At 38.8% G+C, this 20,175-nt stretch overlaps 1 protein-coding gene across 1 annotated transcript in view; it reads left to right on the top strand.

Moving 5' to 3' along the window:
- MCF2 (MCF.2 cell line derived transforming sequence) overlaps positions 1–20,175 on the top strand; it is a 78,417-nt gene that overhangs the window by 23,582 nt on the left and 34,660 nt on the right. The window contains exons 6-14 of the mRNA XM_052663313.1: positions 132–281; positions 1,074–1,207; positions 1,805–1,919; positions 4,891–5,010; positions 7,298–7,489; positions 8,776–8,967; positions 13,523–13,694; positions 15,203–15,250; positions 18,151–18,188. Of these exons, the coding sequence (XP_052519273.1) occupies positions 132–281; positions 1,074–1,207; positions 1,805–1,919; positions 4,891–5,010; positions 7,298–7,489; positions 8,776–8,967; positions 13,523–13,694; positions 15,203–15,250; positions 18,151–18,188 (1,161 nt within the window). The remainder of the gene's footprint in view (positions 1–131; positions 282–1,073; positions 1,208–1,804; positions 1,920–4,890; positions 5,011–7,297; positions 7,490–8,775; positions 8,968–13,522; positions 13,695–15,202; positions 15,251–18,150; positions 18,189–20,175) is intronic.

Raw genomic sequence — 20,175 nt, 5'->3', positions numbered from 1 at the left:
CAGAGGAGAGGTCATAGTATATGTCTTTGCTGTCATAGCTAAATGAAAGTTAATATAGCTTTTGGTCTAGGTTTTTACATGCTGGCCAAGTTACCACAGAATTAAGAGAATCATGCACGGGCTCTTTGCAGGCTATAGAAAATTTTGCCCTCACAGTGAAAGATACGGCTCAGATGTTACAGTCCTTTGGAACTGAACTGGCTGAGACAGAACTACCAGGTGACATTCCTGGAATAGAAGAAATTCTTGCAATTCGTGCTGAAAGGTACCACCTGTTAAAGGTATGTCTGATAGGGGAGACAAACCAAAATTTTCCATGGTATTTTTTTTTATAGAGAGGTGCTGAGTGTGTCTATTTCACACAGATTGCTGGGTAAGGAGACAAGAAGAGATATTTATATGGTGTTAAGCACAATATTAAAAAAAGAGTACGAGAAGAGGATTTCCTGGATATGCTGAATTTAAGTGGCCCTTTTTTTGAAATGGTGCCCCTCTCCCTTCCCTCTCCCCATCCCTAACGACTAGTTCTCTATCTGTTTCTTTTTTTACTAGTTTGTTTTACTTTTTAGATTCCACATATAAGTGACATCATATGGTATTTGTCTTTCTCTGTCTGACTTATTTCACTTAGCATAATACCCTCCCAGTCCATCCATGTTGTTGCAAATGGCAAGATTCTATTCTTTCTTAATGGCCGAGTAGTATTCCATTGTATATATATGTATGTATACCATATCTTCTTTATCCAGTCATCTGTTGTTGGATGCTTAGGTTGCTTCCATATTAAATTAGAACTTTCTGCCAGTGAGAGGAAGCTACAAACTGAGCCTTGGGGTACTTGTGCCTATAAAATCGGGGACTGTAAATCTGTCTCAATAGGCAGAGGCTTCTTGGAGATCCTCGCAGCTTTTGGATTCTGTGGTATTGAGGTAGTTCTTGATTTTTCAGTGATGAAAGCAAAGGCTGTGCTAGAACTATTCTATTCTGCATCTGTTGCTGTACGCTGCCTTCTACCCAGCTCGTTCAGAATAGTTGCCCAGCAGGCTGACACTTCCTATTTTGCCTTTATACAGAAGGATATCACAGCTGTAACCAAAGAAGGAAAAATTCTGCTAACAAATCTGGAATTGCCTGATGCTGAGGGTGCTGTGAGTTCAAAACTTGAAAATCATCAGCAGACTAGTGGTGACTGGCAAACTATTAATAAGTAAGTAGTAGTCTTTGGGGTTTAGAGTTACTTATCTTATACTTTGAACAGAGAAGGCAATGCACCCCACTCCAGTACTCTTGCCTGGAAAATCCCATGGATGGAGGAGCCTGATAGGCTGCAGTCCATGGGGTTGCTAAGAGTCGGACACGACTGAGCAACTTCACTTTCACTTTTCACTTTCATGCATTGGAGAAGGAAATGGCAACCCACTCCAGTATTCTTGCCTGGAGAATCCCAGGGATGGGGGAGCCTGGTGGGCTGCCATCACTGGGGTCGCATAGAGTCAGACACGACTGAAGCGACTTAGCAGCGGCAGCATCTTATACTTTTGAAAGGGAATTATATATTTTTGTGGCTACCTGTTAACCTGCAAAAGTATTCCTGGACCTCTGACAGTCAAGCTGAGAACTCCTCCCCGTGTTGACCCACAGATATTAGTTTGCTCCTAGGGGAGATTCTGTGGACATTGATAGTCTCTACCTGGACCAAATGTCATGGGCTGTGACTTTGCCTATAATTCTTAACATCCAAATCAGGGTTATCTACCTACCTGCAATAAAATCATTGGTTTAATGATGATTTTGCTTTGTTAAGATTGCTGACTCAAGTACATGATATGGAAATAGCTTTTGATGGATTTTGGGAAAAACACCAGCTAAAAATGGAGCAGTATTTGCAACTCTGGAAGTTTGAGCAGGATTTTCAAGAGGTCAGTTAAAACTTTTCTTGGGTACAGTTTCTTTCATTATGCTGGAGGTTCTTACTCCTTGATCATCAGAAACACAGTCTTACAAGATGCAGGATGCCCATGTATACCCCCAGAGAGGTGAAAAGGAGGCAAGTGTGAGTGCACTTTGACTTAGAATGAAGAAAACAGCTATGAAAATGCCAACACTTATACTTCTCTGGCTCAGGCTCATTTCTTATGGGAAAGCACTTAAGGGGCTAACGTAGATGACAGGGGTAAAGTTGCTGTCTACATTGATGTTTGATATTCAAATGTATTTTAGATGTAAAATACTTTCAGACTATGGGAAATCTACCAAGGGAATAATACTAACTTCCTTCATGATTTTTAAACTACCATCTACCTATGCTGACCATATTTAATATGATCTAACAAAACATTTTTTTTCTCATTCAGTGACTTATTTCTATAAAAAAGCCTGATGGATGAGATTAAATTGTGTTTAATTATACATTATTTAAAAGGTTATAAGTATATTCTAGTTCTGTCCTTCTGGAAAATCCATCCTATATAGTCAAGAGACGTAGCTTCATTTTTCTTTCCCTTTATAGTCGACCTACATGCTTCTACCAGTCTCTGTCATAGTATTTTTCCAGGGATCCAAGGAAAAGTCACTTCTCTCTCTTAAATGTGGTCAGCCTGTTTCTGCCCATGAGTGGCTGACTTGCCTAGTATTCCATTTGTTCTAGCCAAATCAGTTGGGGTAGGGGACACAGGGCACAGTTATTACCAGCCTTTTCCCTCTGGAGATTCAGATTTTGAAGTGTCAGGCTCTCGGTAAAACTTTTCTTAAAGAAAGAATAGGTATAGAACAGTCTTTTGGACTCTGTGGGAGAGGGCGAGGGTGGGGTGATATGGGAGAATGGCATTGAAACATGTATAATATCATATGTGAAACGAATCGCCAATCAAGGTTCCATGCATGATACAGGATGCTCGGGGCTAGTGCTCTGGGATGACCCAGAGGGATGGTATGGGGAGGGAGGTGGGGGGGGGGGTCAGGATGGGGAACACATGTACACCTGTGGCAGATTCATGTTGATGTATGGCAAAACCAATACAATATTGTAAAGTAATTAGCCTCCAATTAAAATAAATAAATTTATATTTAAAAAAATGAAAGAATAGGTCAGATTGCTCTTGAGCCTTCCAGATATTGATGTCTGTCCCTCCTCTCCAACCAAACACATGCAGCAACATTACTTTTCCTGAACAAACCCATTGTGCCTCTACTTATATGTTAATTTGCCTCCAGGTTACATTGTCATCCTGTGGTTAATGTCTGTTCTGTGAAGTCATTGTTGCCTCTGATCACTATTATTGTTTGTCATGGGTCTGAATCTCACTGATGCAATCTGTCTCTCATGACATAGGCTCTGATAGATTCATAGCAGATAGGTTCTGAATATTTAGGCATTTAACTAAATATAAAGCTTACATAGGAATTTAAACTTGCAAGAAAAAACTTGAATATTCTCAAACTTGAGATCCTCTTGAACTCACAGAATAAGAATATTTTCTTGCATAATCACAGTACAGCGGTCATATTTTGTACATTTATGAATAATGTGATATTTTTCTATTATCTGCAATCAATATTCCAATTTTGTCAATTGACTCAATCATGTCCTTTATATCATTTTCCTGCCTCAGCACAGGATCCAGTCTAGAGGGTCAGGTATTGCATTAAGTTGTCATGTGTCTTTAGTCTCCTTTAATCTCTAACGTTTTCATAGCCTTTCTTTGTCTTTTATGACACTGACATTTTGGAAAAACACAGTCGTTTTTAGAATAAAATGTTCACCATTTTGGGTATGTCTGACATTGTCTCATGATTGGATTAACCTGCGTATAAGCAGCAAGAATACCACATATGTGATGTGTCCTTTGGAGGGTTTTGGTCACCCTGTCAGGGTGCTGTTGAATTTCTCCATACTACAGTTACTTCCCCCCCACCAACCCCTGCTTGCCCTTGCAACTGGTCAGAAATATTGGGTTGGCCAAAGGTTCATTCAGGCTTTCCTGGAAGATGTTACAGAAAAACCCGAATGAACTTTTTAGCCAACCCAATATGTGGGGAGAAAATTTAAGGCCATGCAATTATCTTGCTCCTCATCAAAAATTCTTCATCAGTGTATCATCAGTTGATGATTCTTGCTCCAACCAATCTTTACTATGATAGTTGTGAAATGCTGATTTTTTGTGTAGATATGTCATGAGGTTGTAGCTGTTTCAGGCCCACCAATAGGAACAAGAGCACAAGTCATTTTGAAGGTGCTAGAAAAATGTCTGTCAAGAATGCCCTTTAGTACAATATTTATCTACTTATTGGGCTTAGGGCTTCCTAGCTTTTAATTCATTAATGTTCTTGACTGTTCTGTTGTTTCCACCTGGCTGTTGTGTCCTTGTGACATGCCCAAACATTTTTATCAGTTCTTTACCTTCTGGCATAATGAGATGTTCCAAGCTCATCTTATTCCTGTTCTGCCTCAGCTCTGGAATCAGCCAATTTCCTATGAAGCCCCAATTTCTTTTTCTGGAAAATGATATTCAAAACCAAGGTCTGGGTATTAGATGTGCTCATTTTGCTACTGAAAGGTCTTTGTTTCTAGAGCCATTCACCATACAGCTAGGGAATATATGTGCATGTATATGCACATATGTATACCTCAATACATGTCCACATACAAATGCCTTCACATGTACATAGTGATCTTTTATAAATCATCAGTGCACACTGATGTCTAGCAGGTTAAATTTTAACAGATTATATTGATTTCTGTGAATAAGATAGCTGAAACATTTTCCATATATGTAATTTTTCCGTGTTGAGGTTCTTAATTAATAGCATTTACTACAAATCTTGATTATTAGGTGAAAAGGCTTAATAATTTGCATGGTTTGAAGACTTTTTCTCCTCCCCTACTTTTAGCTCATGAGTGAAGCTGAACTTATACTAAACCAACAAGCGGAGTTGGCAGATGTAACAGGGACTATAGCTCAAGTGAAACAAAAAATTAAAAAGTTGGAAAACTTGGATGAAAATTCTCAGGTAAGATTATATTTTAGATATGCAGTGTATCTAAAGAGTATAGTAGCTACATTTTGATGTCTTTTGGTAGTATAAACCCGTATTATGACTAGTCTCTTGTAACAACAGTCTGTATAATTGGCTCAACAATATTTGTCTATTCTGTTCAGTGTGGGCCTGAGATGACCTTGCAGACATCTCATATAGTTGTATCTGTTTCAGGCCCATCCATAGGAACAAGAACATACATCATATTGAAGAAGCTAGAGAAATGTCTATCAAGAATGCTATTTGGTATTTGGAAACGATGGAAACCTTAAAAATATAATTCCTTAAATAACTATCATTTGATATATGCAACTGAATCCAACACAGATTCATACAGATAGGTCTATTTAGCCTTACCAGCTGTGTGGCCTTGGGTAAACTGATTAAGTTTTCTAAACCTCTGTGTCCTTATCTATAAATTGGGGGTGTGATGACCTACTTTGCAGAGTGCTTATTAGGAATTATTTGGATGCTGTGGATAAAACACTTAGCACAATACCTAGGATATATGGACATAAAGTATAAATATTCACAAGAGCCAGCTGTCATTTATTCTGCTGATCTTAAAGCTTGAACTCAAGGCTTTAATACTCAACACATTCTAGCTTTGCTCTCCTGTCTTGTATGTGAGAGTGAAGCTGTTGTTTTTAAGGTAAAAAAGTGAAAGTAGCTTAGTCGTGTCCAACTCTCTGTGACCCCAGGGACTATACAGTCCATGGAATTCTCCAGGCCAGAATACTGGAGTGGGTAGCTGTTCCCTTCTCCAGGGGACCTTCCCAACCCAGGGATCAAACCCAGGTTTCCTGCATGACAGGCAGATTCTTTACCAGCTGAGCCACCAGGGAAGCCCTTTTAAGGTGTATTCTCAACAAATAAATTGATTTCTCGGTACCATAATCACCTATAAACAAAACTGAGAGGCAGCGGTTGTGGTGCCCAGTACTGGAGTTATACTTGTAGATCTTTGTGATCATGGGGCAACTTCTCGATCTCTTTGGTTTGGAGAAAAAGAGAAGGCAAACTGGCTTCATAACTTTGAATTTTTTGTCTGTTTCTGTTTTGTTTTCATTTTGTTGTGTTTTGTTTTGAATAATGTTTAGTTTTAACTGTGGTAAGACACTCAAAATATAATTCACCATCTTAACCATTTTGAAGTGTATAGTTCAACAGTATTGAGTGTATCTGCATTATTGTGTAACACATCTCCAGATCTTTTTCATCTTGCAAAACAATGTGACTACACTCAACACTGCTTAATTGTACACTTCAAAATGGATAAGATGGTAAATTTTAGGTTTCAGTCACAACACTGGGTTGAGGCAGTCAGTAGTTAGAATGAAGACTAAGCTTTGAGTTCCTTTTTGACAGGGAAACCCTGTGGCGGTCTCTTCAAATGTGTCAAGTCCTCAAAAAAGTGAAGTGAAGTGAAGTCACTCAGTCGTGTCTGACTCTTTGCGACCCCATGGACTGTAGCCTACCAGACTCCATCCATGGGATTTTCCAGGCAAGAGTACTGGAGTGGGTTGCCATTTCCTTCTCCAGGGGATCTTCCCGACCCAGGGATTGAACCCAGGTCTCCGGCATTGCAGGCAGACGCTTTACCGTCTAAGCCGTCAAGTCCTCAAGTAGATGCCAACTAGATCTAACAGGATTTCCATGGCTGAGGTGATATGAAATCCCTTAGCTTTCACTTGGCTGGTTTGCATCTAATTGATTATATTTTGTTATGTTCTAAATCTGTACCTCCCAGGAGGAGCAAATCTCATCCACCTTCTGGGTGAGCTGGTTAATTTTCTGTTTCTGTGACCAGGAGTGCATGAGCTTCCGATAACACCGCTGCCATAGCTAATGACATTAGGCTTTTCAGGTAGCACTAGTGGTAAATGACCTGCCTGCTAACGCAGGAGACATAAGAGATTCAGGTTCAATCCCTGGGTCAGGAAGATCCCCTGGAGGAGGGCATGGCAACTCACTCCAGTATTCTTGCCTGGAGAATCCCATGGATAGAGGAGCATGGTGGGCTACAGTCCATGGGCTCACAAAGAGTCGGACATGACTGAAGCAACTTAGCATGCACATGCACGTATAGCTAATGACTATAACTGGAAGCTTTTTTGCAGCTGGCAGAAGTATGACATCAAACCGTATACTTGGCAATATCTCTCTCTGGCTCAACCAATTTCCTTTTTAATTATGTTTTCTCCCTCTCTATTCAGATGGAGGTCTTACAGTTATTATTTTCCTTCTTTCTTACAATCAGGACCTGTTAGCAAAGGCCCGGTTCGTAATAATACATGGACACAGGCTTGCAGCAAGTCACCATTATGCCCTGGATTTGATCTGTCAGAGGTGCAGTGAACTACGTTACCTTTCTGATATTTTGGTAAATGAGATTAGAAACAAACGGATACAGCTCAACAGGACCTTTAAAATGCATAAACTCCTACAACAGGTAACGTCACAGGACATGCTGCATTTCTGAAAGAGAAATTATATATATTTTTTCTACCTGAGTCCTTCTCAGAGGCTATAGGGCCAGGGTCTGGCATAGCTTTGGAATTAGATTTGTAAGAAGTGTGAAGAACTGAGTTTGATTATACCTATTTCATTCATCCACTTTGCAGTATTCACAGCCGGTCCAGGATTGTAAGGATTTTGGCCCCTGTTCTGAATATGAGCATGGTGGTGGTGATGGCTTCCTCTATTTTAGGTTCATCTCTGAAGCCTCTGCTCTAGTGATAGTTTGCAATTAGAATACTTTGAAAAACCATGGGGGGCATTTTGCTCAAGCCTCACTCTCATTCCACATTTCATAGTTACAGCAATGTAACTATGAACAACAGTGATTAGAAACTGTTCTAACAACAAACAGTGATTAGAAACTGTTCCTCCATGGAATAGAGTCTGACCCCTTTGATGATTAGGTGGTGAAGAGAAGTTTTGATCATGACAGTGGAATGTAAAATAGGGGTATCACATATAGGCATTGGATCTGAACATGAGCATTCTAATCTGTACATCTTCTGTGGCAAGGAAACTTTTTCTTTGTGCTAGGCAATCATCATGCATTTTTATTACACTTGAGATTTTGCAAAGAATTTCATATTTCAGTTATTGATTTTTGGGAAAGAACGTGCAGCTGGTGTTGAGAGAATGGTCAGACTCCTGCTTCAGAATGAATTCCTTGTTATGAAATGAGTGCAGGGCTTCCCAACCTTGGCCGTGCCTCTGAAGTACCTGTGGAGATATAGAGAAGAGATTTCTGGTTGCCAAGGGGGAGGTTGGTCAGGGAGGGATGGAGTAGGAGATTGGGGCAAGCAGATGCAAACTACTACATACAGGATGGATAAACAACAAAGTTCTACTCTATACCACAGGGAACTATATTTGATATCCTGTGATAAACCGTAATGGGAAAGGATATGAAAAAGAGTATATGTGTATATATATAACTGAATCACTTGAATCACTTTGCTATGCAGCAGAAATTAGTACAACATTGTAAATCAGCTATATTTCAAAAAAAAGAAAAAAAAAGAAATACCTGTGGAGCCTGGCTTATAGCCCAGAGCTACTGAATCAGAATTTCTGGGAGTAGATTTTTTTTTTTCCTTTTTAACAGCTCTGAAAACAACTCTGATTCATAGCAGCCAGGGCTGATAAACACTCTCCTAAGGGACAAACAGATTTCTCGTTTCTTCATTCATGGTTTGTGTGTGTGTGGGATTTGCTTACCAGGCTCGCCAGTGCTGTGATGAAGGAGAGTGCCTTCTGGCTAATCAAGAAATAGACAAGTTTCAGTCTAAAGAAGATGCTCAGAAAGCTCTCCAAGACATTGAAAATTTTCTTGAAATGGCTCTACCCTTTATAAATTATGATCCTGAAACCCTACAGTATGAATTTGATATAATTCTATCTCCTGAACTCAAGGTAAGAGGCTTTGGGGGGCACGGAAACAAATTTTTAAAAGCTATGATTGTGTTAGTGTTGATAAGAGTTTTACTGCTTCACAAGTAACTTTACATTACATTGCAATTACATTGCAATCTCTTAACAATTGGGGTTATATCAGAGCCACTGTTAAGTGTCAAAGAATCCTAATATTTATATTTGCCTTATAATGAAGGGCAATTTCCTACCTGGAATGTTAGGTCCATGAATCAAAGTAAATCGGAAGTGCTTAAACAGGAGAGAGCAAGAATGAACATTGACATTTTAGTAATCAGTTAACTAAAATGGACTGGAATGGGTGAATTTAATTCAGATGACTATTATACCTACTACTGTGGGCAAGATCCCTTGGAAGAAATAGAGTAGCCCTTGTGGTCAATGAAAGAGTCCAAAATGCAGTACTTGGGTGCAGTCTCAAAAATGACAGAATGATCTCAGTTCATTTCCAAGGCAAACCATTCAACATCACAGTAATCCAAGTCTATGCCCCAACCACTGATGCTGTAGAAGCTGATATTGATCAGATCTATGAAGACCTATAAGACCTTTAAGAACTAACATGAAATGAAAGATGTCCTTATCATCATAGGGGATTGGAATGCAAAAGTAGGAAGTCAAGAGACACCTGGAATAACAGGCAAGATTGGCCTTGGAGTACAAAATGAAGCAGGGCAAAGGCTAACAGAGTTTGCCAAGAGAATGCACTGGTCATAGCAAACAACCTCTTCCAATAACACAAGAGATGACTCTACACAGGGACATTACCATATGGTCAACACTGAAATCAGATTGATTACACTCTTTACAGCTGAAGATGGAGAAGCTCTATACAGTCAGCAAAAACAAGACCAGGAGCTAACTGTGGCTCAGATCATGAACTCCTTATTGCAAAATTCAGACTTAAATTGAAGAAAGTAGGGAAAACCACTAGACCATTCAGGTATGACCTAAATCAAATCTCTTACTATTATACAGTGGAAGTGAGAAATAGATTAAAGGGATTAGATCTGATAAATAGAGTGCCTGAAGAACTATGGACAGAGGTTCATGACATTGTACAGGAGGTGGGGTTCAAAACTATCCCCAAGAAGAAGAAATGCAAAAAGGCAAAATGGTTGTCTGAGGAGGCCTTACAGATAGCTGAGAAAAGAAGAGAAGTGAAAGGCAAGTGAGAAAAGGAAAGATATATCCATCTGAATGCAGAGTTATAGAGATTAGGAGAGATAAGAAAGCCTTCCTAAGTGATCAATGCAAAGAGAGGAAAACAAGAGAATGGGAAAGACTAGAGATCTCTTCGAGAAAATTAGAGACACCAAGGGAACATTTCATGCAAAGATGGGCACAATAAAGGACAGAAATGGTATGGACCTAACAGAAGCAGAAGATATTAAGAAGAGGTGGTGAGAATACACAGAAGAACTGTACAAAAAAGATCTTCATGACCCAGATAACCATGATGGTATGGTCACTCATCTAGAGCCAGACATCCTGGAATGTGTAGTCAAATGGGCTTTGGGAAGCATCACTACGAAGAAAGCTAGTGGAGGTGATGGAATTCCAGTTGAGCTATTTCAAATCCTAGGATGCTGTGAAAGTGCTGCACTCAATATACCAGCAAATTTGGAAAACTCAGCAGTGGCCATGGGACTGGAAAAGGTCAGTTTTCATTCCAATCCCAAAGAAATACAGTGCCAAAGAATGCTCAAACTACTGCACGATCTCACTCATCTCACACACTAGCAAAGTAATGTTCAAAATTCTCCAAGCTGGACTTCAACAGTATACAAACCGAGAATTTCCAGATGTTCAAGCTGGATTTAGAAAAGGCAGAGGAACCAGAGATCAAATTGCTAACATTGCTGGATCATAGAAAAAGCAAGAGAATTCCAGAAAAAACATCTACTTCTGCTTCATTGACTATGCTAAAGCCTTTGACTCTGTGGATCACAACAAACTGGAAAATTCTTAAAGAGATGGGAATACCAGGCCACCTTACCTGACTCCTGAGAAATCTGTATGTAGGTCAAGAGGCAACAGTTAGAACCAGACATGGAACAATGGCCTGATTCCAAATTGGGAAAGGAGTACGTCAAGGCTATATATTGTCATCTTGCTTATTTAACTTATATGCAGAGTACATCATGCGAAATACTGGACTAGATGAAGCACAAGCTGGAATCAAGATTGCAGGCAGAAATATCAATAGCCTCAGATGCAGATGACACCACCCTTATGGTGGAAAGCAAAGAAGAACTAAAGAGCCTCTTGATGAAAGTGAAAGAGGATAGTGAAAAAGCTGACTTAAAACTCAACATGCCAAAAATGAAGATCATGGCATCCAGTCCCATCACTTCATGACAAATATATGGGGAAACAATGGAAACAGTGACAGACTATTTTCTTGTGCTTCAAAATCACTGCAGATGGTGACTGCAGCCATGAAATTAAAAGACACTTGCTCCTTAGGAGAAAATTTATGACAAACCTAGACAGCATATTAAAAAGCAGAGACAATCCTTTACCCTCAAAGGTCTGTCTTGGCAAAGCTATGGTTTTTCCAGTAGTGATGTATGGATGTGAGAGTTGGACCGTAAAGAAAGTTGAGCCCTGAAGAATTGATGCTTTTGAACTGTGGTGTTGGAGAAGACTCTTGAGAGTCCCTTGGACTGCAAGGAGATCAAACCAGTCAGTCCTAAAGGAAATCAGTCCTGAATGTTCATTGGAAGGATTGATCCTGAAGCTGAGGCTCCAATACTTCAGCCACGTAATGTGAAGAGCTGACTCATTGGAAAAGACCCTGATGCTGGGAAAGATTGAAGACAGAGGAGAAAGAGATGACAGAGGATGAGATGGTTGGATGGCATCACCAACTCAATGGACATGAGTTTGAGCAAGCTCTAGGAGTTGGTGATGGACTGAGAAGCCTGGCATGCTGTAGTCCATGAGGTCGCAAAGAGGCAGACATGACAGAGCAACTGAACCAAACTGAACCGAATTTCCTTTTTGAGCTTTGAATTATTTTTAATTAAAAACTTTTTTTTTTTTGGCTGAATGGCATGTGGCATCTTAGTTCTTCCACCGGGGACTGAACCTATGCACCCTGCAGTGGGAGTGCAGAATCTTAACCACTGGAATACCAGGGAAGTCCCATGACTGCATTACTTTTAAACTCTTTTCACTTACTAGCAGCTTTCACATATATTTTCTTGTGCATCCTTCGAGAAACGTCCAAAGCTGTCATAGGATATTGGGCCCATATCAAGAACAGTCTGCGCCGAACATCTTTCCTTCCTGCTGCAGTGACCACCAGAAGATGCTCTGTAGACACAAATCCGGCTTTCCCACTCAGTTTGAGGATAAAGTGATAAAGGAAGGATGTGGGTCTACCTGGGGAATGGGGAGCAGTAGAAGCTTGTATTGGCAGGGTAGAGAGCTTAGGTTAGTTCAGTACCACCCCCTTGCAGCTGCCATCAAGCTCTCTCTCCACATGATAGATAAGAGCATCTGTGATGTTATTTGCTGCTAAAGCATCTCATTGACTCTAAAGTTTAGAATAGTATCTAAATCCATGTTTAGCTTCAGATCTTAGGGGCATGCCGCAGAAGATCAGAAACATGGCCTTGGCGATAACCAAGTGACTCTAGAAGCAACGAAGCCTAACTCTTGCTGCCTCAAATCATGTAGGAGGGCCAGAAGGGTACATTATCCATCAGTGCCTCTGAGGAGCCTTTTACTGAGTTAGACAAAAAGTTCATTCCAGTTTTTCCATACCATTTTACAGAAAAACCCAAACAAACTTTTTGACAAACCCAGTATAACATGGTGAACTATAGAATGTCCTGCAGGCTAAAACATAACAAACTACTGTGACAGCACTTCACTTGGTAGCTTTCTTGTGCTCAGCACGCCCTCTTTTCTAGCTATTATCCCCTTTCAGCCAATGAAGGGTAAATCACCTATTCAGTGACTGACTTATTTGATGATTGCTTGATAAAACTCTTCTCATGAGGTGGCCAAAGTACTGGAGTTGCAACTTCAGCATCATTCCCTCCAAAGAAATCCCAGGGCTGATCTCCTTCAGAATGGACTGGTTGGATCTCCTTGCAGTCCAAGGGACTCTCAAGAGTCTTCTCCAACACCACAGTTCAAAAGCATCAATTCTTTGGCACTCAGCTTTCTTCACAGTCCAACTCTCACATCCATACATGACCATTGGAAAAACCATAGCCTTGACTAGACAGACCTTTGTTGGCAAAGCAATGTCTCTGCTTTTCAATATGCTATCTATGTTGGTCATAACGTTCCTTCCAAGGAGTAAGCGTCTTTTAATTTCATGGCTGTAGTCATCATCTGCAGTGATTTTGGAGCCCAAAAAATAAAGTCTGACACTGTTTCCACTGTTTCCCCATCTATTTCTAGTTCTGTATTAAAGTCTAAATTAATTTTGTATCTGTCAAAGACTGAGAAATGTAATAGGATTTGTAATAACCCCCATTTCAGAAAATATTTCATAGATTTCTTATGTAACCTGCAGGTTCAAATGCAGACCATCCAACTCAAGCTTGAAAACATCCGAAGTATTTTTCAGAACCAACAGGCCGGTTTCAGAAACCTGACAGATAAACATGTGAGGCCGATTCCATTTGTAGTACCTGCTTCTGACAATTTGGTCAGATCTAGAGCACCATTTTTTTCACCTACACAAGGTAGAGTATCTTAGATTTCCCTTTTCTGTCTCTTTTCTTCTTGCTGTTGTTTACTTTGTTACTTTTAATGTAAATACTGAACTCATTCTTCAATCCTGAGAAATAGGAATTGTTTTTTTTAAGCATCCTTGATCATGTGCAAATTGTATTGCAGAAGGCAGGAGTCATGATAGAGATTATTATACAATAATTAAACATAGTAGTAATATAGTATAGTACAGGATGATGAAAATCTGGGCTGAATTTCCCAATTTTGCAGTGAATATGAACTTTATACTAGCATCAAACTCACAAACAGTTCACCCCTTCAGCAGGTGCAAGGAAGCATATGAAAATAGTATATACATGCATGCATTTACCACTTATAGGGATAAACTGTTATTTGGTTCTTATAGGCTTCTAATAAGTGAATGACTTAGATAATCAAATAGATTGCCTTTTCTAAACAGGTATAGGTAAATCAAATAATTTTGCTAGTAATTAACTGTTAGAGAGTTTATTTACTTGTAAATGAACGTTAAATGTTTAAAATCTTTGTAGATGATTTTAAACATGTAATATTTATTTCTATTTTCTAAGTTCTGTGGGATAAAATAATTATGCTTTCTGTGGTGTTGAGCTACTCTGGAAATAAGATGACTATTGCCCCAAGGTTTTCCTTCAGCTGCCTCTAGGGCCCCTTAGGGGAAAGTAGTTTGGTCTTTGGGGCCTTAAGTTAATTAAGTTTGTGAAGGTGGGCCTAAATTCCATCTCTTTGATCTGAGAGAATCAGAGACTTCATTAATATATGGGAACTGCTTTGAAAATCAGAGAAAGCCTGAGCCAGGCATAATGAATGTAAAAGTCCAGCTCAGCTCCAGCAGAGATCAGATTAAAACCAAGTGATGAAAGCAGGTAACTAGGCTAAGATGATAAAAGTCATATAGTTAGTGGTTATTCAATATAAATATATACTCACAAATAAAACTATAAGCATTGCCATAAATGAATAATACCAAGAAGATACTAGGAAAAAAGAATAAGAAGAACAAAAACCAATAGGGGATCAAAACCAACAGCTATGAGAATAAAAATAGAATAGGTTGATATTCCTAAGCAGAAGACAGAGCTCAGTTGTATTTTTGGCTCCATTCATGGGGTGTGTGACCGGGGACAGTTCACTTAACCTCTTTTGTTGATTTTGCCTTGTTTTGTTTATCTATAAATTAGGAATAATAATGCCTATTGATTTCAAAGTGAAATACCTACTGAAGACAAAGTTAAAAAATTGAAGGATATTTAAAAATACTCAATAAACTAGACTATTCCTTCCCTCTGATGAAGGCCTCTTGCTTTATGGTTCTCTAAAAGCTCAACTCCTCTGAAGGGTTGAGGAACAGAGCTCTGAAAAGACTGCCCAAGACCCGTTCAAGGCCTTAGCCACTAAAAGTACATTTTGTTTTGTGTTGTTTCATTTTTTTTTTCTTTCTGATATTCTTATTTAATGGCATTACACTTTCTTTCTGCAGTGGGAGTTGGATATTCTTTCTTTCAAGCATGTAAACTTTTTTCAAAAGGTACCCATCTTTATTACTTTTCGTCAGTACATTTTCTGAGTTTGTGTACATGTGAAAAATCAGTTTGGCACCTAAAACCAGCAGCAGTTCCTTCTCACATTCTACTTAAGGTTAACGTTCTCATTTTTTTCATAATAAGCATCCATTAGTCTTTCAGTATTAAACTCATATTGGAAAATAACTATATAAAAAGTGGATTATTCTCTTTTATCAGATGACCACTTGAAAGATAAAAACAAGGAAAACAATTGGCTTTTAACTTGAACATGTTAAAATAAATTTGCTTTCATTTTAGAGACTGTGTCACCCACAGTAAGCCTATTTGTTGGGAGTAGCTTGAATTTGCCTAAGGTATTTATGAGGAAGATGGCAGCTTACTGAATAAATGACATGGATGGATAAATGATTATATCAGTTATCCATCATGGTTCCTAAATTAAATCAGAGCATCATTTATGCTACAAACACTGTTCATTTTACCTGCTTGGTCTGTGAGTAATGGAAATTATAACAATCAGGTCCAAATAATACTTCAAGACTTTTAATTGCTAAGTCAAATATATAAGATTTGGTAAAAAAAAAATGAGATTTGGTCAAATCAACACAGAAGTGTTAATTTTTTTTTAATAAAATAAGTCAACCATACTAAACCAAAAAAAAAGTCAAACTGTTTTTGTTGTTGTTGTTGTTGTTTTTGTTTATCTTTATTAATTTGCATCAGGTAGAATCTTGTATCTAGCACCGTGTCTGGCACCTAGAAAGATGTAATAAATATTTTGCTAAATTAATATTTCATATAGAGGGAAGTTATGGAAGAGCATTGTGTGTGAGAGATAAAATGGTTTGAGCTCCTAAACCTGTAGCTCTAGTCTAGATCTTTCTCCTAAACTTCAGAGTCTGTATTGACAATTTGCCTCCTTGAATTTCCTATTGGCAGCTCAGTCTCAGCATACCCCGAAAGGATGCCATTTTTTCTGCTCCTCTTTCTCACTCACCCCACCTCTAATCAGTCCAAAAATCCACTTCTTCTAATCCGCCCTGCTAGCCCTCACTGCCACCTCCCTAATCCAAGCTAACACCCATCTGTTGCCTTGACAACTGTAGCAGTATCCTAGTTTCCCACTTTCCCTTCTTAAATGCCCCTAGTTGTCTTGCCCTTTGGACTTTACACCTAGTGTTCTCTTCTCTTCCTTAAGGTAAGTTCTTCCTTCCTGCCTCTCCTCCTCTCCTGCACCCCAGTTTGGTCAGGTGTTATACTATGGGATAACAAGCCCCTCCTCATATCTTCCTAACTTTAGCATAATTGCCTGTTTTCTGTTTCTTTTGCTAGAATGTAAGCTCAGTTCTGGAGAAGGCAGTGGCAACCCATTCCAGTGTTCTTGCCTGGAGAATCCCAGGGACGGCAGAGCCTGGTGGGCTGCCATCTATGAGGTCACACAGAGTTGGACACGACTGAAGCGATTTAGCAGCAGCAGCAGCATAGTCACATTATTAAAAGAATGAAGACATCTATTGGATTGGCCAAAAAGGTCAGTTCAGGTGTAGAAACACCTGAACAAACTTTTTGGCCAACCCAATGCCTTGCTTTTCGAAAAAGATACACTTCTCATAAATTTTGTATGCATTCCTTTTTCATCTCTTAATGTATTTACAAAGAATTAATTAGTAAAAGCTAGTTTGTAAAGCTCCATAAGTTTGCTTTATAAGTAACTTTGGATCTCTGGATATCAAGTTTCTTTAAAGTGATAGACATCAATATTTATTGAGAAACTAATTTTATATGGTAATTGCCACTAAGTCTAATTTATATTTATCCATTTACATATATATTATATAAAGGTAAAAATTCCTGTATAGAATATATTTTAAGTAAATGGAGAGAAGGATAAAGTTTAGAGAACTCATTAACAGCAAAGTCTTTCCCTGAGTGGGCCTTGCAGTGGCTCCCAGTAGAGGCAGAAAGGACAAGAAATCTGTTCCTTCCATGGTGAGAAGTGATGCACATAGCCCGTGTGGGGAGAGTTCTTTTCAGCAGCCCTGAGACTTAGGAACTTAAATGGCCTAGTCTTTGACTGGGCCATGTCCTGGGCTCTGGAGGAGCATCTGGACTTCTTGCTTGGTAATACAGGGGCTCAGCCTTTGTAAATGAAACAGAAAGATTAAACAGAAATAAAAGGAAAGATTATACAGGAAGAACAGAAAGATGGAAGCTTGGAATTTTGATAAAGTTGTTTTTTTTTGTTGTTTTATTTGGTTTTGTTTTAGCATTTTAATGTACTTCAGAAATGTTGTTTTATATAGAGTGGTTAGAAACATGAATTCTGACAGTAGATTATACAGATTTGTGTACCACTTCTGCTTCTTGGACATCTTATGCTTAACCTATAAAATGGGGAAGTAGTACTTATCTTCAGGGGTCAATTTGAGAGGTAAAAAAGCAAGTGCACATACAGAGCTTAGAATAGTGTCCAGCATATAGTAAGTGCCAAATAAATGTCAGATGCTCTAATTATTAGTTAAATTGAGATTTTATTCTGAAACTCTTTTTGATTCAGTTAATCAGTGAGCTACAATCTGATTAAATGCTTATGTATTGGAATGATCACTAAATCTGCAAATAATCATGGGTACTAACACCTAGCTTCATACTTGCTGAGCAATCCAGTGAATGTTCAGTGAATGAGAGAATGGGTGAATACATGGCAAAATCATGCTCTATGAGAAGTTGAAATTATGTAGATAAGTCTAACCAATCATCTGTTATGTATAGTGTAATTTTAAAATACTAATATAAACATGTTGGCACATTAATCTCTCTTTTTAATATACATGCACATATTTTTATGAAAGTATTGATTTTAATTCTTGTTTGAAATTCTTCTCTCATGTTTCTCTATCAGGGAAGAAGACTTGGAGACAAAATCAGAGCAACACAGAAGTAAATATCATTAATTAATTCAAAATTGGCTTTATTGCTATAGTTGCAGAGCAGGATGGGGCTAAAACCGTATTTTTCATTCACTGAACCAATATTGTGCATTTGAAAGCCTATTATATCTAGAAGAAAAAGCTGCTGCTGTGTTGTGTCTAATTACAGTACTGGCCTAGCCCCAGTTGTATGAGCAGTTCCTCAAGTCTTGGCTCCAGTTCAGAATAAATGCTATAGAACATCTCATATAAGTTCTAGTTTCTCTTTCCTGCCTGCACCTCAATTCAGCTGAATAAGTGCTGCACCTTTTTCCAAAAAGAAATTCCTTTCATAAGTGATTCCAGTCCTGCAAGTAGAAAGCATGGACAAAGGACAGGTTCTAATGGACCATCTGCTAGGCTCAAAAACCACACCTATTCTTTTCTTGGTAGATTCAAGTTTCCTTCTGCGTTATTCATGACAATCTGGTATCTGCAGAGAGTAGCCGCCTCATAACTGCAGCATCTTACGTTTTCTTTGTATGTTCTTGATGGTAAATAAGGCCAAGACAGTATCTCCCAGAGGCAGGATAGCATGTGATACAGATTGTGTGGCTAGAATGCCTGACTTCAGCCCAGCTCCGTCACTTACTGGCTGCATAACCTTGGGCAGGTTCTCTGGAAGTCAGTTTCCTTATCTATAAAATGGAGGTAATAAGAGAACACCCTCATTATGGAGTTAGTATAACTATGATAAAATAATCTAGTATTTATGAAGTACTTTGAGTATTGTGTGGTACATGGTAATGCTCTAAGTGTTTTATGTAGTTGTTAGCAGGCTAGCAAATGACCCATACTGACACACCATGTCTGGTTATCATGTTCTACAGCCAGAGTTTCTGGTTTCACGAAGGAAACAGCCTGAATGCCAAATTCCTTAGTCTGCCATGTCTTTTGGTTTTGGTTTCAAGTCATGCCCACCTTAGTAACTATGTGGATTTATTCATTTGCATATCCCCAGGGTAAAAATAGAAGGCTGTGATTCTGTACATTTCCTTGGTGAGATATCTAGCTAGTCAATCCAGTTCCCAAATGCACATATACTTCCAAGTCAAGTCAATTTGCACAATCCTTAGGCATTTAAAATTTGATGGTTCAAAACTTTTCAGCCTTGTATTTCAGAACCCTGTTAGGAGTGGATGGCACATACCTATCTGGGAAGTGCAGTATGCAGTATTTTCAGTCTTAATTATAGTAGTTAAAATGATAACACTTGGTACATGGAGCATACAGAAATCAAAGTATACTTTTAAAGAGGGAATACGAGGGACTTCCCTGGTGGTCCAGTGGTTAAGACTGTGCTTCCAGTGCAGGGAGTGTGGGTTTGATCCCTGGTTGGCGATCTAGGATCCCACATGCCTCGCAGCCAAAAAAAAGAAACGAAAGCATAAGACAGAAGCAATATTGTAACAAATTCAGGAAAGACCTTAAAAAATGGTACACACACACACACACACACACACACACACACACACAAATCCAAAAAAAGAGGGAATGTAATAATGGTGGCTGACCATGGGTTTGGCAGTTTTATCACTTACTAGGTGACCTTGGCCCTTTGTGAAAGCTCTCTGAAACTTAGTTTTCCCCTTCCTGGACAGTCAACTTTTTTTTCCCCCCTTTGGGTCCAGATCTTAGTTCCCAACCAGGAATGGAACCCATGCCCCCTGCAGTGGAAGTGCAGAGTCTTAACAGCTGACCCATCAGGGAAGTCCCAGGACAATCAACTTTTTAGGAATTAACCTCATTTCCTCAAAGTGCTACAGAAATGAAACATTACTTAATGTATAAAGTAAATTGTAATGAATATCTTAAATCTGTCCTCTTAGGCAACTAAAATAATTTTTAACTAGTATATATCAAAGTTATTTCTGAGAAAAATCATAATACTTTTTAGTTTATCTATATAGTTAGAACGTAGAAAGAAGAAAACTTAATTTGGGCTACATTTCCTTGAA

Source organism: Budorcas taxicolor, chromosome X (genome assembly GCF_023091745.1).
Source record: "Budorcas taxicolor isolate Tak-1 chromosome X, Takin1.1, whole genome shotgun sequence".
In the NCBI taxonomy this organism is placed as follows: Eukaryota; Metazoa; Chordata; class Mammalia; order Artiodactyla; family Bovidae; genus Budorcas; species Budorcas taxicolor.
Note: the sequence above shows the minus strand (reverse complement) of the source record. Positions and strands in the feature narration are given on the sequence as shown.